The 19,634-nt window shown below is 43.0% G+C and overlaps 1 protein-coding gene across 1 annotated transcript in view; it reads left to right on the forward strand.

Moving 5' to 3' along the window:
* Positions 1-19,634, forward strand: part of LOC126282836 (uncharacterized) — a 108,686-nt gene that overhangs the window by 80,426 nt on the left and 8,626 nt on the right. The window contains exon 5 of the mRNA XM_049982228.1: positions 12,050-12,140. Coding sequence (XP_049838185.1) covers positions 12,050-12,140 — 91 coding nt within the window. The remainder of the gene's footprint in view (positions 1-12,049; positions 12,141-19,634) is intronic.

The raw sequence follows: 19,634 nt of genomic DNA on the forward strand, positions 1-19,634 counted from the left end.
TCTCTTCGCGTCTAAAGTTGGAAAATACGTTAGCTAAAAACGTTTTCCTAAGCCCCCACATTTATTTAACTATCTACTGTGGATCATAGACTAGCAGACGTCCCATACATATTCCGATGTTGACCCAACATCATCGTCAGTTGCGACAGCAGTGCATACGGGTTCATCGAAACTGGACAGTGGATCAATGGAAACATGTTTTCTGATTGGATGAAACACTTTCCTTGCTCCACTGGCTCATTGGCCGTGACCGGACGAGGCGTCATTCAGGGGAGAGCTGCTCGACACGTGTACCACGCTAAAGATTCTGGCCTCTGTGGCAGTATTAAGCTATGGCGAACATTCAGTAGTCAGATGTACCATGAGATCGTGGACTGCGTGAACATTATCGCGGACCACCTGCATTCCTTCATGCTTGATGTCCTTACCAAATGCCCATGTCACAAGACTAGAATCATGCTTCAGTTGCCTGAAGAGCATGATAGTGAAACGTAAAGCAGACAACCTTTTATGTACAGCATCCACACCTATGAATAGCCTTCTTGGGTATTAATAAACTTCATTAGCTACCGGTTTCATGGCACTAAAAGCCACATCTTCATGTGAATATAAAACTAAAACATTCAAGCCGTGTGCTGTGTCACACTGCATGGCCCGCATCTCGTGGTCGTGCGGTAGCGTTCTCGCTTCCCAAGCCCGGGTTCCCGGGTTCCATTCCCGGCGGGGTCAGGGATTTTCTCTGCCTCGTGATGGCTGGGTGTTGCGTGATGTCCTTAGGTTAGTTAGGTTTAAGTAGTTCTAAGTTCGAGGGGACTGATGACCATAGATGTTAAGTCCCATAGTGCTCAGAGCCATTTGAACCACACTCCATGCTTCGGCCGCGTCCCCTGTTCGCGAATTTGGAGAGGGTGAAAAAAAAAATACAGCCAAGCAGTTGCCAACAAAGATCTACTGGAACCTTTGACCTAGGTTTCTAAATTTTAAAATTGGCTTCTTCAGCAGATGTACTGAACCTTGTTGCATCAAATGCTGATGAAGTACATTGAATAAAGCCAGTCAGAATGTGATGTCACAAGCTCCATTAGACTTTCTGAGGAAGAAAATTTTAAAATTGTCGAGACCTAGATCAAGAGTTCCAACAATCTTTATTTGCAACAAGTTGACTGATTGTTTCAACCTCTTGAAGTTTGCCGACGTACAGTTGCTGAACTAACAGCCTTGTTTAATATTTTGAAATATTTGTGAGAGTTTGGACTCTGATAGATTTCTTGTTTAATAGTGTTCTTGCTACTGCTCTCTGTCTACCATGATAGACATGTCTATATTGGTACAAAAATAGGTAAACATGACCCGAGAAGTTGAGTGTCACTAATTTTGCGAAGCTTTAACATCTGAGGGAACTGACGAAATAAATCTCGGTTGAACAGCCTGGTATGAGTGTGCATAGGACACAATATTTCGGCAATCGACCACGTTGCCATCATCAGGTGCGCTGATGTACTGGAGGAATTGTAGAACCACATCTGAGGGAACTGGTATTCTCATGACTACTATTACAGGGAAGAATCATTGGGTGTCGGTTTCCTGGAAGCCATCTTGCACTCTCCTGGAAGCGAAACAAAACTGTCGATGGACAGTAACAGTCAGCGTCTAAACAGGTGCAGCAAGCAGTAGGCAACGTGTGACCCATCCCGCCGGACAGGTTTTCCCAGGACTCTGCGGCCGCGATAAGCACTTACGTAATTTCTATAAGGCTCGGACACTCGACAGTCCAGTTTTTTGGTGAACATCTAAGCTCAGTGCCTTTCATTTCTTCTTTCTGCCACAAAAGGTCAGCAGTGGTTAAACACAAAGTAATTTTGGATATTACCTTCAGGTCGCTCACGCGAGTGTAAAATATCAAAAAGTTAAAAGCGAGGGATGAAACTGAGAATAATATATTGTCTTGCCCGAGAAAAAAGACATGGGTATACTTTGACCGTGAGATACAACCACATACTGTGTGTATATAACCACAAATCACGGTAAAGGAATTTCTACTTCGTCTTACGGCAAAATAGAGGAGCTCTTAGTTTGTGTCTTATATGAAGAAAACAACTGTAAGTTACATTTTGTAAAAGAAGCTTACAGAGTCAAGACACATCCGGTACACGCAGACGTATGAAGTTCATATATGAAGAAAACACATACCAACAATATCTCATCTGTTACAGCACAATCGCTTTCATAAAAACTTAAAACAGAGCGAGGTGGCGAAGTGGTTAGCACACTGAACTCGCATTCGGGAGGACGACTGTTCAAACCCGCGTCCAGCCATCTTGATTTAGGTTTTCCGTGATTTCTTTAAATCGCTTCAGGCAAATGCCGGAATGGTTCCTTTGAAAGGGGACGGCCGACTTCCTTCCTCATCCTTCTTTAATCTCATGGGACCGACCTCGCTGTTTGGTCCCCTCCCCCAAGTCAATCAATCAACAAAATAAAATGCACCAGTGATTTTCAGAGGCCACCACTGACTTGGATATCTGTTGTGTATACGCCTTATAAGATAACCTGCACATTTTTCGTGTGAATATTTTGTTCCAGCTAAAATGGATGCGACACCACGACTGACTTGTCGGCAGTAACAACATAGCATCCAGGAGTAAAAAGTAAAATAGAAAGAGTAGAGACAAAGCGGCAGCTGCTCTGATTATTAACAAGAAAAGAACTCGTTAACTGATGAACGACGAACAATGTCAGAGGCAGAAACAACTGGAAAGGTTGACACTGCCTTAGATCCTCGGTGGTGGCGTTTGTGGCATTGTCTAATTTGCAGCATCACGTACATACACGGTCCATCCACTTAAATGTGACTACTCACAGAAGACAGGTGGCGACACAAACAGTGGAGGGTGCATACAGGGTGTCAGGGGGACGCGGAAAACAATGCAGTCGTTGTCGTAATGTAGAAAGGCAGCGATTTATCTGACATCTATAAGAGCATGATCTTTCGGCCTAAGAATGGAAGCATTTCCGGAAACGGTGAAGTTTGTAAACAGTTCGTGTGCCGCCGTGGTTAAAGTATGCGCTATCCAAAACCGGCGCCGAGTCAACTGAGACGCACAACAGGCCATAGTTGACAGGGTTTAACGACGGCTACAGAGATTTCTAAGTGTCTCAAGACTAGAAGTGCAGCTATTGAGCAACTGACCGCCCAGATGAACAGTGGAGCTACCAACAGTCTCCTCAACTACCGTTCAGCGAACGTTGCTGGGTATGGGCCTACGATGCAGGCACTTGGTTCAAGCATCCATGCTGATTGCTGTTAATCGACAACAAAGTTTGGAATTTGCAGGGCAATAGCGCAACTGGACGTCCACTGAGCTGCGACAGGTAACCTTTTCAGGTAAAAGATGGCGTTGGCGTGTACGGCTTGGAATGTCTGAAAGTGAAAACCCTACAACAATCGTCAGAACGGTCCGGGCCGCAGTAGGAAGCATTATAGCATTCTCTAGGTGATCTAGTGATTTTGGAAGGCACAATGGATCAACACAAGCGCACCGATGAGCCTAAACATTACGACTACCTGTTCAATAGCGTGTTGTTCCACTTTTCAGACAAACAGAGATTCTGCTTGGCATGGATTCTACAAGTCCTTGACAGGATTCGAAAAGTACATGGCACCACATGTCTACGCACAGGTCAAGCAATGCCCGCAGTTTACGGGATGGTGGATAACGGGCACGCAGCTGGAGCCTGGTATGTGTTTCAGTGGGTACAGACTAGGTACCCACAGTTTATGGGATAATGGTCAACGGGAACACAGCTGGAGCCCGATACGTGTTTCAGTGGGTACAGATTAGGTACTTTTGCTGGCTACGTTATCAATGTGAGTTCACTATAATGGCCCCCAAACCAGTGTAGCACGATTATGACATTGTAACACGGACAGTAATCCTGCTGGAAGATGTCATCAGGGTAGGGGGAGACTTCAGGCACGAAGAGATGCAGGCGGTCCGTAATAATGATCACGTAGTTCACTGCTGTCATGATGTCCACAATTACCACCATAGATCCTATGGAAGCCCAACTCAAAGTACCCCGTAGCATAATTGTGCCATCACCAGCCTGCATCTTTGTCACGCTGCATCTTTCGTGTAGCGATTCGCCTGGATGAAGGCATATATGGACCCAATCAACAACCTGGTGTAACAAGAAATGCCATTCATTCGAGAGGCGATACGTTTCTATTGATCCACGGTGAGAACTGAGTGATCCGGTGTCCACTGCAGTCATAACTGACGATTTCGTTGGGTCAACACAGGAACAAATGGGGTTTTTGTAATGAAACGTGGTCGTCGAATACCATACGGGCCACTTGTTGTTTCACCACCGTTCATCCACTTTCCACAGTTGCTCACGATAGTAGTACGCCAGCAGTGGATCAACTTCGGCAGTTCAGAGATTCTCATTTCCTGCCGCAGGGCCATAACAATGTTCCGGTTGTCACGACCGCTTATATCACTGGATTTCCGCATTTCTGGCACGTATCCTCGCTGTAATGATTACCCAGTCGCCTCTCTTCCGCTTACATTCTTTCCATACTGCGTCACGTGCCCATATCACCACCAGCAGGCATTAAACCTCGCGGTGGGCAGTGGTCATAAAGTTTGCTCATCAGCGTATGTTTATATCTAACTATCCTTGGGGACGATGCCCACCCATACAGGCAGTTTGTTTCTCTTCGGCATGATGGCATCTACCAGCAGCACAAAGCAACGTGTCACACACCTAGAAGTGTACATGTATGGTACTAAGAGCACCAGGGTGAGTTTACCGCACTCCCCTGGCCACCAGACTCCTCGCATTTAAACCCAATTGAGAATCCATGGGATGACCTCAATCGGGCTGTTCGTGCCATGGACCGTCAGTCGAGAAACCTAACACAGCTGGCTACGACACTTGAGTTCGACATTGCTCCACGACACTGTCGGTACCTTTCGAAACATCAGTGACTTTTTTCCTGCTCGATCCGCAGCGGCCTTCGCTGCAATAGGTGTTATTCAGGGTTTTGACAGGTGGTTACATTAATGTGACTTGACAGTGTACTATGCGCGAGGCAACCAAGCACGAATCGTGAAAGGACTGTCTTATGGCGATAAAATTCATTTTTAATACAACAGGTAGACAGACGGGTTCTGTTGACGATGATATTATTTTTTTCCGACAAGCCTCATCACTAATGTACAAGGGACCCATGGAATTCCTTGTTTTTTCTTTTTCGGTACGCAGAACAAGTGACTGACAAATTAATGAATCAAATGGCCGTCGACCGAAGGACCTGAAACAGCTGCCATCAGGCCGTATATCATCTCCGTTGTACTGTCTCTGCGTAAGTGCTGCAACAGATAACAGAATTATTCGCTTTCCACACAACAGTAATCAGTCACATATTCTGTCATTGGTCTCAGGTATCAATTCCTATACAATGGAATGTGCACTAAACTGATTTTGCTGCTAAACTGAATCGATACATAGCATCTGCAAATCAGGCCAAGCAATCCCCCATCTGAATACGAAGTTGGAGCCGTAATTTATTTTATTTATTTATTTATTTATTTAACCTGGCAAGATTAGGGCCATCAGGCCCTCTCTTACATCTAACCAGGCATTCTACTTATTTTACAGACATATGTTTTAGTAGGCTTGTTAAACTACATCTAATACAAAAAGTGAGATAAACAATTAGAAAGGTACACCTCGAAAAATACATTATTGAAGAGAAAGATTTTAGATAGGAGTGCTGGCAGCAGGAAGTATGAGGGAGACTTATGGTGAAGGGAGGAGAAGAATAGAGAGACATGATGAAACATAATTAAGGAAAATATAAAGGAAAAGAAGACTGCATGGCTAATAGAGATAGATGAAGAGGAAGGCATCTCAGGAGCAAGATAGGAGACGCTAGCTTTGCTATTTGACAGATGAGAGGATTGGCCTTGCACATTAATTTTGTGGAGAATTTTATACGGATGATAGTAGGAAATGCTTCAACTTCCTCTTAAAAGCAACAGGAGATTGAATTTTCCTCAAGGTAAGGGGCAGTTTGTTCCAGAGGCGGACAGCGGCAACTGAGAAGGAGTTTGCAAAAGTTTTCGTTTTGTGAGTGGGCACAGTTAGGATACCAGATAAGAGTGACCTCGTGATTCGATTATGATGGCATGACAGGTTTTTAATCTCTGAAGCTAGGTACTGGGGTGCTTGCACGACGAGGAGTCGGTGAAGTAGACATAGAGTGTGGTAGTCACGCAGTTTGTCCCGCCGCAGCCACCCTAGCTCGGAGTATGAATGATCATATCGCCGAATGTTGCAGGTGTAACGCACACAGGCATTCATGGTTAGCTCTAGCCGTCTTTTGTTTTCACTACTCATGCCTTGTTGAATCACATCACAATAGTGGAGGTTCGGTAGAACGAGTGCTTGCACGAGCTGGCGTTTCAAGTCCTGTGGGAATATGTTCCGAAACTTTTTGAGAGCATAGAGACAAGCAGACGTCTTTCGGCACAGTGCGACTGTATTCTCCGCCCAGTTGAGATGCTCGTCCAAAGTTACACCCAAGTTCTTCACTGTTTTCTGGTATGGTATTGGAGTACCTTCGAGCAGAATAGGAGGTAGCCGTTCGCGGAAATCTGAACTTATTAATTTCTGATGGGCTATTAAGATTACTTGCATCTTTTTTTGCATTTAATTTAACCCCCAGGTTTTTCGCCCATGTCACTACTGAAGACAGATCATCATTCATCAGAGCTATTGCAGTGTTTACGTCTTCAGGTCTGACGCTTAGGTAGAGCAGGAGGTCGTCGGTATAGAAATGATGTTTACAGGAGGACAAAACCGATGAAATATCGTTGACATATAAAGAAAACAAAAGCGGTCCTAAGACTGATCCTTGTGGCACTCCTGAAGAAACATGTTTCCGGGAAGATTTTTCATTTGTGCAGACAACACATTGCTGTCTGTCTTTTAAGTAGCTTTCAAACCATCTCATTGCACTATCAGAGAAATTAAGCTGTTGCATTTTTCTGAGTAATATCTCAAAGTTAACAGTGTCAAAAGCTTTGCTGAAGTCCAGTAGCGTCAATATTGTTGCCTTTCGATTGTCGATGGCATATTTCAGGTCATCAGTTACTTTAATTAGAGCAGTGTTTGTGCTGTGATGTTTACGGAAACCGGATTGAAATTTGTCATATAGACTGAGTTCATGCAAGTGTTCAGTGATTAGGTCATGAACAATATATTCAAGTGCTTTGGAAACGGCAGGCAGTATGCTAATTGGTCGGTAATCACTAGGCAGTTGCGGGTTTTCGATCTTAGGGATGGGTCGAATTATGCTTCTTTTCCATGCAGTGGGGTATATTCCGTTCACGAGGGAAAAATTAAATGTCAGTTAAGACAGGTACTAAGATATCGGCAACATTCTTAATCATGGTTATACCGATACTGTCGTTGCCTATTGCATCAGAAGAGATTCTCATTATTGCTTTTCTTGCCTTATTTGTTGTACATGTTTTAGATGGAAGGTATCGTTGTTAGTTATCCTGTTTGGGGATTCTTGTGGACGGTAATTATCAGCCGTGCTGGTATTCAGAGGTGCAGAGAAGAATTCATTTAATTCGTTAGCTGACACATGAAAAGTAGTTTCCGATTTTGCCTTTCCGACCCCCAAGCTACGGAGATTCTTCCATAGAGTCGTGGGTGTCAGATCGCTGCATACAAGGGAGCGAGCGTGCCTGACTTTGGCATTGCGAATGCATTGTTTCACTCTGTTCCGTAGCTTTCTATATTCTTCGAAACGCTCGGGTTTCGGATCAGCCTTGAAACGCCTGTGGGCAGTATCCCTATTAGTCATCATTTGACGTAATTCAGCTGTCAGCCATGGAGCAGGAGATTTTCTTACACGGACTGTGTGCACAGGTGCATGTTTGTCATAGAGGGCAGTGAGTTTATCACCAAGTTCATTAATTTTGCTGTCGATTGTAGGTTCTCTGATTATTTGATGCCATGAGATTTTTGAGCAATCGGCTGTTAGAGCGTCAAGGTCAATACGTTTCATGTTCCTACAAGTTATGTAACGCGATTTGATCCTTGGGGGCTGCACAGAGTAGGCCAGGAATATTACATTATGTGCTGAGAGGCCAGGGGCCGATGATTGACCAACATCTCTTACTTTGTCAGTCTGTTTTGTTGCGATCACGTCTATAAGAGTATGACTGTGCGCCGTATGGTGTGTAGGTTGTAATGGAAGAATGTTCATGCTATTTCAACTAAACAATCTTCTTAGGGTTATTGCGGAGGGAGTGTCTCTTAGCAGGTCTATGTTCAACTCACCCATTACGATGACATGTTCGTATTGACACTGAAGTGAATGTAATTCCGACTGGAAGGAACTCATTGAGCTTATTTTTGGCGGCTTGTACACGACGTCAGTCAAGAATTTCCGACTTTGTATATTTATTTCAATGAACATGAATTCAGACTCTTTTTCTTCAGCAGGATCTGACGTACATAAGACTTTCACTTTGAGATCTGTTCGTATATATGCGCCGACCCCGCCACCTCGCTTTTTTGTCTGCCCTAAGAAATGTGTACCCTGGGAGATGAATAGATGCAGAGGATATGTGTGGTTTCAACCACGTTTCGGATAAGAGGATTACGTGGTAGTTTAGTTGGTTGAAGAGGAGGCTAAGTTCTTCGTAATGCGCAGGTAAAGACTGAATTTTGCAGTGAGCTGCTAAAAGCTCGGACGTGTTCCGCTGAGCAGCCTGGAGTAGGGTGGCAGACTGGTTTGTTCCTTTGTTAGGCACTACCTGCCCCGAGGGGCACTGGCCGGTGTTTTCGCCAAGTGACATAATACAGATTTTGCGCGCCCTGTTTGTGACTCCGCGAGTGCCGAAAGAAAGGCGACTGCAAGAGATTTCCTGAGGTTGCGGGAGTATAGAAAATGGATTAGTGGTATTCGGTGCAGGGAGAATATGACCAAAATGGTGACGGCTGTGTGTCACTGAGTATCCTATGTCGTGAGAGGAGAAATGTAATTAGAGTATTTGAAACAGCTTAGGGTGGAAATAAAGGAAAGGGGAGTGATTTAAGAGGCCGATGCTGCCAGCAGAGAGAAGTAAGCTTAATATTTAATTGATTATCGTAGGAAGCTAGAATTAAATTGAAATTTACTAGAGTGATACTGGTAGTGATTATCGTAGGAAGCTACAATTAGATTTAAATTTGCTAAAGTGATACTGATAGTGATTTTTGTTATGAACAATTTAAACTGAAGAGATGGTTGACTAATGAACTAAAGGAGAGACTAATAATTGCAATAGAACTATTACAGAATGGAAGAGAATAAACTGAGAAAATGAAAAAAGTATTAGCAGTAACTAAAACTAAGCAATGGCTGCAGCTAAATACACAAAAAGATAGTAAAAAGTTAATACAGTTACAAAAACAATAGTTGAAAGTACAAATAATTAAAAAGTTAATACAATTACAAGACTATATCTGAGTATAGGACTGCGCTCATTTTGTAAGACACTATGGAGTGGTTTGGAGAAAAAAATGGTTCAAATGGCTCTGAGCACTATGGAACTTAACATCTGAGGTAATCAGGCCCGTAGACTTAGAACTTCTTAAACCTCACTAACCTAAGGACATCACACACATCCATGCAGGATTCGAACCTGAGGCCGTAGCAGCAGCGCGGTTCCAGACTGAAGCGCCTAGAACCGCTTGGCCACACCGGCCGGCACTGGTTTGGAATTTAATCCAGAACACTGAAGCAAAGACTGGTGACCAGGAACGTTACGTCACCACCAGTGCTCCCCCTTCCGGCCAAATACTGACCGTGCATATTCTCCATATCCAGGATTCGAACTAGCTTAACTACGAGTTGAGGGCCATGGTACAAGCGTTTGTTAGGGGCGACAGCTATAGTGGCGGGTCGTCCATAACACACTAAGATTAAATTTGGAATAAAATAGTAATTTACCTATTGTGTAACAGTTTTCTGAGATTTGATTTCCAGTTTGTTGATTATTACTTCCAGACAAACAGAGCGCTTGAAGCTAGTCTGTGACGTCGGTGATCGTGGTCCTGGCGACAAGAAATCATGGCGTTTGCAAGACAGCACCTCCTGGTGCGCCGGATACGGCCATAGGACTGGCCGAACCGAATGAGGCCGAGCATGTGCCGATAACGACTAACTTACGGTCACCCAGTGTGTGTACAACCAGACTTGTTTGACCTAATGTAGCTATTGATGTGCCTTACATCAGACCTAACTCGGAAGTACTCCACACTGGGATATATTTTCCTGGCATTCTGTAAAATATTCTCTGTGCATGTTCTAACATCTGATTGATCTAACTGACACGTTTAGTTTCGTCTCGCCAGTGCAATTATTTGCTGGCATCTTTCATTGATGTTGCTTGTTGCGCTCTTTCCTCACGACTTCACCCCATAAAGAGAGAGAGAGAGAGAATATAAATTCACCAAGAATTTTTCTTTCTAAAAACATTCCTACATAATTGTAATATTTAGGAAAGGCTGTGTATCATATTCACTCTCAGTTTATCAGATCCCTATAAATGAAACATTCGCTGAATGTCCACCTGATCCCTCTGGACGTAAGAAGTGCAACATTCTGATACGAGTCCATTTGGTTTCTCTGCCTCATCTCTTCATCATACCCCTCCTACAACTCCCGCCCCATGGATGACATTAGAGATCGAAATAAGTTGCATAAGAGAGGAACCATCCTAATGTTCGCCTGTCATAATTTGTAAAATCCACGGACACCTAAATCAGGTGTCGCATTAGGCTTTCAACTTTGCTTTTCCTCTCTACACGGTCTAGTTCTCTGAACACTGGACCATCATATTCCCTGGCGATCTGGGTTAGAAGTGACAATCAAACTCTTCCTTTTATCGGCTTTCTATAGGATATTTCGTATGAAAACAATGAAACAATTCTGTCCTTGATGGCTTCAAGAGCCCTAGTTAAAACAGATAACTGCAACAATAAAATTTCGCATGCTCACCAGACAATGACGGTGAGACAGTGGAGCAGTCCGGATGGTCTCAAGCTGGAAAAGACTTCAATAGGCAGAGCCTCTCTTCCTCTAGGCACAATAAACAGGGCGCAGTCAGGTTGGAGTTAAGAAGGCTTTGGTCATGCGTTTTACAAAGTGTGCCTTTAGATTTCTCATGCTTTACGAAACGATATTTTTTTTTTTTTTTTTTTTTTTGGGCTGACTCACTAAGAGATTGGAATCAGTTTCTGGCTGGGTGTTGGCAGGCAAAGTGTTCGAAATATTTGTACAAATTTGCCGGGCCTGAAGCTTTGAGTGATCGCAGCACAGCTGTTTGTGAGTCACGTAATTAACCTGCTACTGAAGCATCCACTATGATACTAAAGCAGACGCCGATCTAAGGCTGAAAACCGGCAAAATCACCTAACACACCACAACTGAAATATGACGATTAGGTGGACGAGCAATATTGGTGTTTATTAACACTGTAGAGGCACATAATCAAATTATGCAGGAACTGCAAGAATTCACTTCCCAGTTCAGCACAATATCTGTAACTGAAGTATCTGTCAAACATTTCATGTATCGATCTTTAGTGATACCAGCGGTACTGTAATTCACCCCTGGCGTTTGGTCAGTAACAGGACGGAAAAGAAGCTCACTTGCGTTCTTCCCCTTACAAAAGGGAAGATTTTCATGAACTTTCTGGGTGATGAGCTACCGATTATCACATTTGGGTTTTTGTAGGAGGTAATACGAACTACCAACAGTTGTTTGCTAGAACTGCTTTACGAGTATTCCACGTACAGATTAATTTTACAATGTATGCAACATAAAATGTACGCAAGTGATGACAACCACCGGGTTGAGTAAATGCAAATAGTTCACATATACCAAACTGGGTGAGCTGATCTTCAACTGAACTGTGTCTCACAATTATGCTGAAGCTTCTGTTGTGTAACTTCTTGTGCGACTGGTCTGTTTCAGGTCTACTTGCGCTCCAGGTTTCACCATTGCCACAGTTCGAAATAGAACCTGAATTTCCACTAGATGCAGGCGAAGACGACAGTGAACCATGGTAATTTTCTCTGATTATTTTTTCTTAAAACTTGCTAAGCGGGTGCGAAGTACCGCGATGCGGCTAGAAGGCGCTCCAGTTCGTGTCAACGTATTACACAAAGCTAGGGACTCGGCGTGGTTACCTGGAATGCTTTTTAATAAGAAAATTAACTACCATTCATTTGGACCATTTTGACATCCAGTGCCTTAATGTATATTATTCAATGTTGCTGCAATGACAAGACTAATGTTATTAAACAGTAATAGCCTCATCAAATATTTCATGAACCAGTGCATGTTGTATAGTTGAACTGTAATTTATGCGGGGTACAGGGTCCGTCTGGGAGGTGTTACTCTTTGACAACACATATTTTAAAATAAATTTCAATTTTAATATTTCTCGAAGATTATAAATAGAGTGCCATTTAATAAACACAAAGCACAAATACGAACGCATTGCAATTCAGGTGCGAAGAACGACATCAATGTGGCGGCCGTTCTTGTCCAGGGCAAGAGTTAGTGAGGGGAACTCCTCGAATTTATCGAGTAATGACTTCTGAAAGAGCTTCAAAAGTCGGTGGTTTTTTAATGCAAAACCTAATTGACAGTCACAGTGCGTCCATTTTTTCGAAAATAGTAGGCTCCAGTGATGCCAAATCGGGCTAATCCACACCACACAGTTACTTTCTCAGTTACTAGGGGGCTTCAAATTCAAATGGCTCTGAGTACTATGGGACTTAACATCTATGGTCATCAGTCCCCTAGAACTTAAAACTACTTAAACCTAACTAACCTAAGGACATCACACAACACCCAGCCATCACGAGGCAGAGAAAATCCCTGACCCCGCCGGGAATCGAACCCGGGAACCCGGGCGTGGGAAGCCAGAACGCTACCGCACGACCACGAGATGCGGGCACTAGGGGTCTCTCCTAGAATTCTGTGAATTATTTTTCGATCAGTACCGGTAATTTAGTTTGTTCACTCGATAAATGAAAATGAGCCTCAATACTCATTATCAGAATACTGTCGATTTTCAATGTTGCCAGCATCCTGTCTGCTGACATGTGCTACCGTACATAGTCATTTTCCTTCAGTTGTTGAGTCACCATGACTTTAAAACGATGACAGAGTACGAAAAACTGCAAAATACGGCAAACTGACCTATCTGAAAAGTGCGAAGAGCGGGCATGTCCTACCACTGGACACTAAAGCTGGCTTCCACAGCTTGTCGAACTTTCTCAATGTTTTCCGCTGTTCTAACCGTCCGAGGCACCTCCCCGAGCTGTTCCATGTCTCACCGTTCCTCTCTTTCTAAAGTTGTAGAACAACTTTCTTATTCTTGGGTGAGATGGGAGAGCACCATGTCGACCAATATTGGATTGATTACGTAATCTTCGCTGCTTTTTCACTACCGAATGACCAGTTACAATGAAGGTGTCGCAAAAGCAAAGACGCGTTGTTCAACTGGTCAAGGCTCCATGGATACTGAAACGGCAACGAAACTAATTGTAGTGAGATCAGACGTCAGATTGAGTTCCATTCAAAGAATTCTGGGAAAATAAAATTGTTCATCAGTCTGATTTACTTAGGAGGTAGGATTAACAAAAGAAGATAGGGTAGATTCAAAGAAAAGCAGTGCTTTACGTCACGGGTTCATTTAGTAAGCAGGCTTACCTCTTGAGACGTTCATACAACTTAGTGACAAACACAATTATAGGGGTGTTATTCGGTACGGAGACTTTCACAGTTAAAAAATCGAGAACGCACATTCTGTTGCGAAACAAATAATATACACTATGTGATCAAATGTATCCGGACACCCACAAAAACATACGTTTTTCATATTAGGTACATTGTGCTGCCACCTTTTGCCAGGTACTCCATGTCAGCGAACTCAGTAGTCATAATCCATAGTGAGAGACAAGAAAGGGGCGTCTGCGGAACTAACGGACTTCGAACGTGCTCAGGTGATTGGATGTCACTTGTGTCATACGTCTGTACGCGATATTTCCACACTCCTAAACATTCCTAGGTCCACTGTTTCCGATGTGATAGTGAAGTGGACATGTGAAGGGACACGTACAGCACAAAAGCGTACAGGCCTACCTCGTCTGTTGACTGACAGAGACCGTCGACAGTTGAAGAGGGTCGTTATGTGTAATAGGCACTCATCTATCCAGACCACCACACAGGAATTCCAAACTGCATCAGGATCTACTGCAAGTACTATGGCAGCTAGGCGGGAGGTGAGAAAAGTTGGATTTTATGGTCGAGCGGTTGCTCGTAAGCCACACATCACGCCGGTAAATGCCAAACGACGCCTCGCTTGGAGTAAAGAGTGTCAACATTGGACGATTGAACAGTGGAAAAACGTGGTGTGGAGTGATGAATCACGGTACACTATGTGGCGATCCGATGGTAGAGTGCGGTATGGAGAATGCTCGGTGAACGTCATCTGCCAGCTTGTGTAGTGGCAACAGTAAAATTCGGAGGCGGTGGTGTTATGGTGTGGCTGTGTTTTTCATAGTGGGGACTTTCACGCTCTGTTGTTTCTCGTGGCACTATCACAGCACAGGCCTACACTGATGTTTTAAGCACCTTCTTGCTTCCCACTGTTGAAGAGCAATTCCGGGATGACGATTGCATCTATCAACATGATCGAGAACCTGTTCATAATGCACGGGCTGTGGCGGAATGGTTACACGAAAATCATGTCTCTGTAATGAACTAGCCTGCACAGAGTCCTGACCTGAATCCTATAGAGCACCTTTGGGATGTTTTGGAACGCCGACTTCGTGCCAGGCCTCACAGACCGACGTTGATTTCTCTCCTCAGTGCAGCACTCCGTGAAGAATGGGCTGCCATTCTTCTAGAAACCTTCCAGCACCTGATGGAACGTATGCCTGCGAGAATGGAAGCTGTCACCAAGCCTAAGGGTGGGCCAACACTCTACTGAATTCCAGCATAATCGATGGAGAGCGCCACCAAATTGTAAGTCATTTTTAGCCAGATGTCAGAATTCTTTTGATCATATAGTGTATTGCAGAAAGGCTTGTCAGGAATTTAGCCACTGTACATGATTGCTGACAGCGGAGGTCATGAGAACGTACGGTCGTAAGAAGACTAGGCTCTGGACGCCCACATGGCACCACCGAGAGGGAAGACATAGGGTTCGGCGTGTGGATCTGGCACGTTGTACTGCATCTGCAGCAGGAATTTGAGCTGTAGTTGGCACCACAGTGACACAACGAACTGTTACAAACCGGTTACTTCAAAGACAGCTCCGAGCCAGCCGCTCTGTAGCCTGTATTCCACTCACCGCAATCCACTGCCGTTTGGAACTTCAGTGGTTTCAAGCGAGAACTGATTGCAGGGAAGTGTGGGGTCTGTTGTGTTTCCTGATAAAAGCTGTTTCTGCCTCGGTGCCAGCTGAGTGCCTGCAACCAGTGTGTTTGCTTGCCAGACACCTGGAGTTACGATACCTGCGATTTCGTATAACTGCAGGAGCAGTCTCGTCGTTATACTACACACCTTTAATGCAAACTTATATGTTGACTCGACCTGCTGTGTTGCCGTTCATGAACAGCGTTCCAGGGGATGTTTACTACCAGAATAAAACTCGCCCACATACCGCCTGTTGTAACTCTACACAATTTCAATATGCTGACTTTGCCTACTCGATCACCGGACCTGTCTCCAGTCGAACAACTCTAGCGTCATCCACGAGCAGCATTAACCGTCTCTGTAGTGACCGACCAAGTGCAACAGTCATGGAACTCCATCCCACAAAGTGACGCCAGGCACCTGTACAGCTCAATGCTTTCCATATTCTGGCGGTTATACCGATTATTAATGTACCAGAATTTCACATTTTCAGTGGCATATCTCGTGCTTACATTAACCTATGATCTTGCAATCTTAATTACTTATATGTGTTACCTACACAAATTTATTCCCGAAATGTAATTACGCTACATCAATTATTTTTTGTTTCTGCGACTTTTTTCATCGGTGTATGCTAATTCTGAAGTGACAAAAAAATTTCCAAAATCTCTTCTTGCCCTACCAAAAATTACGTGAAGGGTATAGTCTAAAATTTAAAAAAAACAGTGATTACTAGCATTTAAAAATACGACTGGGGTATCTCTTTTGCCAGAATACAAGAAGTGTAGAAGACAAATTTAGTGATATAACTCCTTTGCAGACCAGACAAGAAAGTAAGGGGGAAATATCGAATATGGGAATTTATGTGCTGATGTCGCAAGCGTTTGAATGGTAAAGTTAACGCCACGTCTTCAGAAAATAAAAACTCCACCGAAACTCGACGGAAAGTTGAGAAGGTGCAGTTTGACCAGTCGCAACGACAGAATAAAAATCCCCACATTCGTTGTACTTTCACTCGGCAATTTCTTGTCAGATCTACAAAAGCGCTATTTCACAGAATTTGTTTCAGCAAATTTCTTCCTTTGATTGATCGGTTTTTTTAATTACGCACCCGCGTTAACTCTCCTTAACTGTTCAGTGAATGGCAGATGATACTTTGTAGCAGTGCTTTCTTTCTCCTTCTTTCTTCGATTCATAACGCGAGAGTAAAACGAAAATGTTGTCTCTACCCCACCTGATACTCACTGCTCTTAGTGGCCCTAGCACGGAAGTCAGGAAGCAAACTGGTTTTGTAGCGTGCCTCATTCACTGACTCTTTAAATTGAACAGTAGAGTGATCGAAGAATAATTAAACTGAATAAAAACATTTAAATTGTTCTCAAGCAATGTGTAATTTATCGATGACTTTAAACCCAATAATATCACGTAAGCTGCACAACCGAAAGAAATGGGGGAATGTCGGGTAACATCGAACAAGAGCCGCAGTAGCGACAGCGTCTGTTGCGTCGCAGCTGTGTGGAGTATATAGGAACAAGACCAGTCACGCAGTTCTGAATCAAAACAGCAGTGCTTTTCGTAGTGGCAACAAATACCTGTTCCTAGTGAGTTTTACGTTGCTCTAAATGAAGACAAGACTTTAAAGTATAGCAAGTAGGTAATATTTTATTCTATCTTTAGGTACGCTACTGATATTACTCTCTATATTGTACGCTATGAAAACGTCTGCCCCGAATAACAGTGGGAATGTCTACCTTTCATAACAGTACGTTCGGGTTGTGTCGTACAAGGGAATTTCAGGTTGTACCTGGCAAAACAGAGAGCAACAAACTTAAGTTTTTACAGGGTTTTTATGTAAAAGGTGAAGATTGCATAAAACCCTATCAGGGACTGTGGGTAGAAAATAATGATAAAACTGAACTAACGAAAACAGACCAGTCCAAAGGATAAGATGACGAAATATACCAAGGAGATAATATTATATTCTAGGAGATGATAGAAGCGTTAAAACGGATGAGAAACAGAAAAACAACAGGAGCTGATAACGCTAATACAGAACTTATTAAACATGGAGGTTTAATGTTGGAACCGAGACTGCTGAATTTAATAAATGAGTATTGGAAACTGAAGATGATACCCGACTCTTGGAGAGTGATGGAAGTAATATCACTTTGTAGAAAGGGAATTGGAAATGCCTGTGAAAACTACACAGGAATACGTCTGCTAAACGCTGGCTGTAAACTATATGGAAGAACAATTAATAATGGACTGGAAAGAATAGCTGACGCCCTCTCACGGGAGGAAAAAATGGTTTTAGAATAAGACGATCCTGCCATTACAGCATTAAAATAGCTCCGTAAATAACTGAAAAGAGACGAGAACGTAATGTGGAGAGTACATTGTATTTACAGATTAAAAAAAAAGCCTTCGACATAGTGAAATTGTATATGCTATGGAATACAATGGAAAGACGAGGTTATCCTAAACATTTAACACACATGATAAACAGCTTGTATTTGAATAGCGAAATTGTAATTATATAGGCAAAGAGGGAAAAGAGCCAATAGCAATTAACAGAGGAGTGCGCGAAGGTTGCATCTCTCGCTAACTTAATTTACTGTATATACTGACTACATTTTTAGACAATGGAAAGAAGATGTTAACTCAGGAATAAAATTAATTCCTAAAAATACATATTTGAATACTCTTTCACGATGACCAAATAATTTAAGAAAAGACGGACGAAGGTTCACAATTTGCTCTACAACGTTTGGACTCAGTATGTAGACTCTGTAACTTGATAATATCAGAAAGTAAAACCAAAGTTATGGCTTTTAAAGGAAAATCCCAAGTACGCTATAAAATAATGCTAAATGGAAAATCAATTCAACACGTAAATGTTGGTGTAAGTTATGAATATGATAATGACATATCCAAGAAGTTAAACAAAAATTTCAATTGCTATGTGGCTCTGGACATAGATCATTAGCCAATAAAAGAAGGAAAGACACAAAGACAAATTTCTACAAAGTATTGGCAACATCTATACTCACGTATGGACGCGAGACCTGAACTATAACGAAGAAAGGCAAAGAAGTATACAGTCAGCTCAAATGGAACTTTTAAGGAAAGCAAAAACGATGTACTCTGAGAGATCAAATAAAGAATTTCGAAATAAGGAAACAATGAAACGTATTTTGCATGAATGAGAGATTAGAAAGCGGGATAACAAAATGGAAGAAGATTATTGAAAAAACGAGTGCACAAAGAAAAAATGTTCAAGTCTGTGTGAAATCTAATGGGACTTAACTTCTAAGGTCATCAGTCCCTAAGTTTACACACTACTTAACCTAAATTATCCTAAGGACAAACACACACACCCATGCCCAAGGGAGGCCTCGAACCTCCGCCGGGACCAGCCGCACAGTCCATGACTGCAGCGCCTGAGACCGCTCGGCTAATCCCGCGCGGCCAGTGCACAAAGACTAGTAAGAAATGTAATACCTACAGACCTGCAGGAAGAGAGATCCAGAAAGACCAAGGAAAAGGTAATTTTGTGAAAACAGAACAGGCTATACGCCTACTCTTTGAAGTGAAGCAGACGGTGAAGGCGGAGAAGATAGGACATAAACAAGATGAAAGCAACATCAAGAAAGCTACACAAAGGCCAAATTTCTATAAATGACAATCAGGGGAGCGAATGAGAATATTCAGCTACATCTACATCTACATGACTACTCTGCAATTCACATTTAAGCGCTTGGCAGAGGGTTCATCGAACCACAATCATACTATCTCTCTACCATTCCACTCCCTAACAGCGAGCGGGAAAAACGAACACCTAAACCTTTCTGTTCGAGCTCTGATTTCTCGTATTTTATTTTGATGATCATTCCTACCTATGTAGGTTGGGCTCGACAAAAAAGTTGGTGACTGAAATTTCGTAAAAAGATCTCGCCGCGACGAGAAACGTCTTTGCTGTAATGATTCCATCCCAATTCGCGTATCATATCTGCCACACTCTCTCCCCTATTACGTGATAATACAAAACGAGCTGCCATTTTTTTGCACCCTTTCGATGTCCGACGTCAATCCCACCTGGTAAGGATCCCACACCGCACAGCAATAT

This window comes from Schistocerca gregaria, chromosome 1 (genome assembly GCF_023897955.1).
Source record: "Schistocerca gregaria isolate iqSchGreg1 chromosome 1, iqSchGreg1.2, whole genome shotgun sequence".
NCBI lineage: Eukaryota > Metazoa > Arthropoda > Insecta > Orthoptera > Acrididae > Schistocerca > Schistocerca gregaria.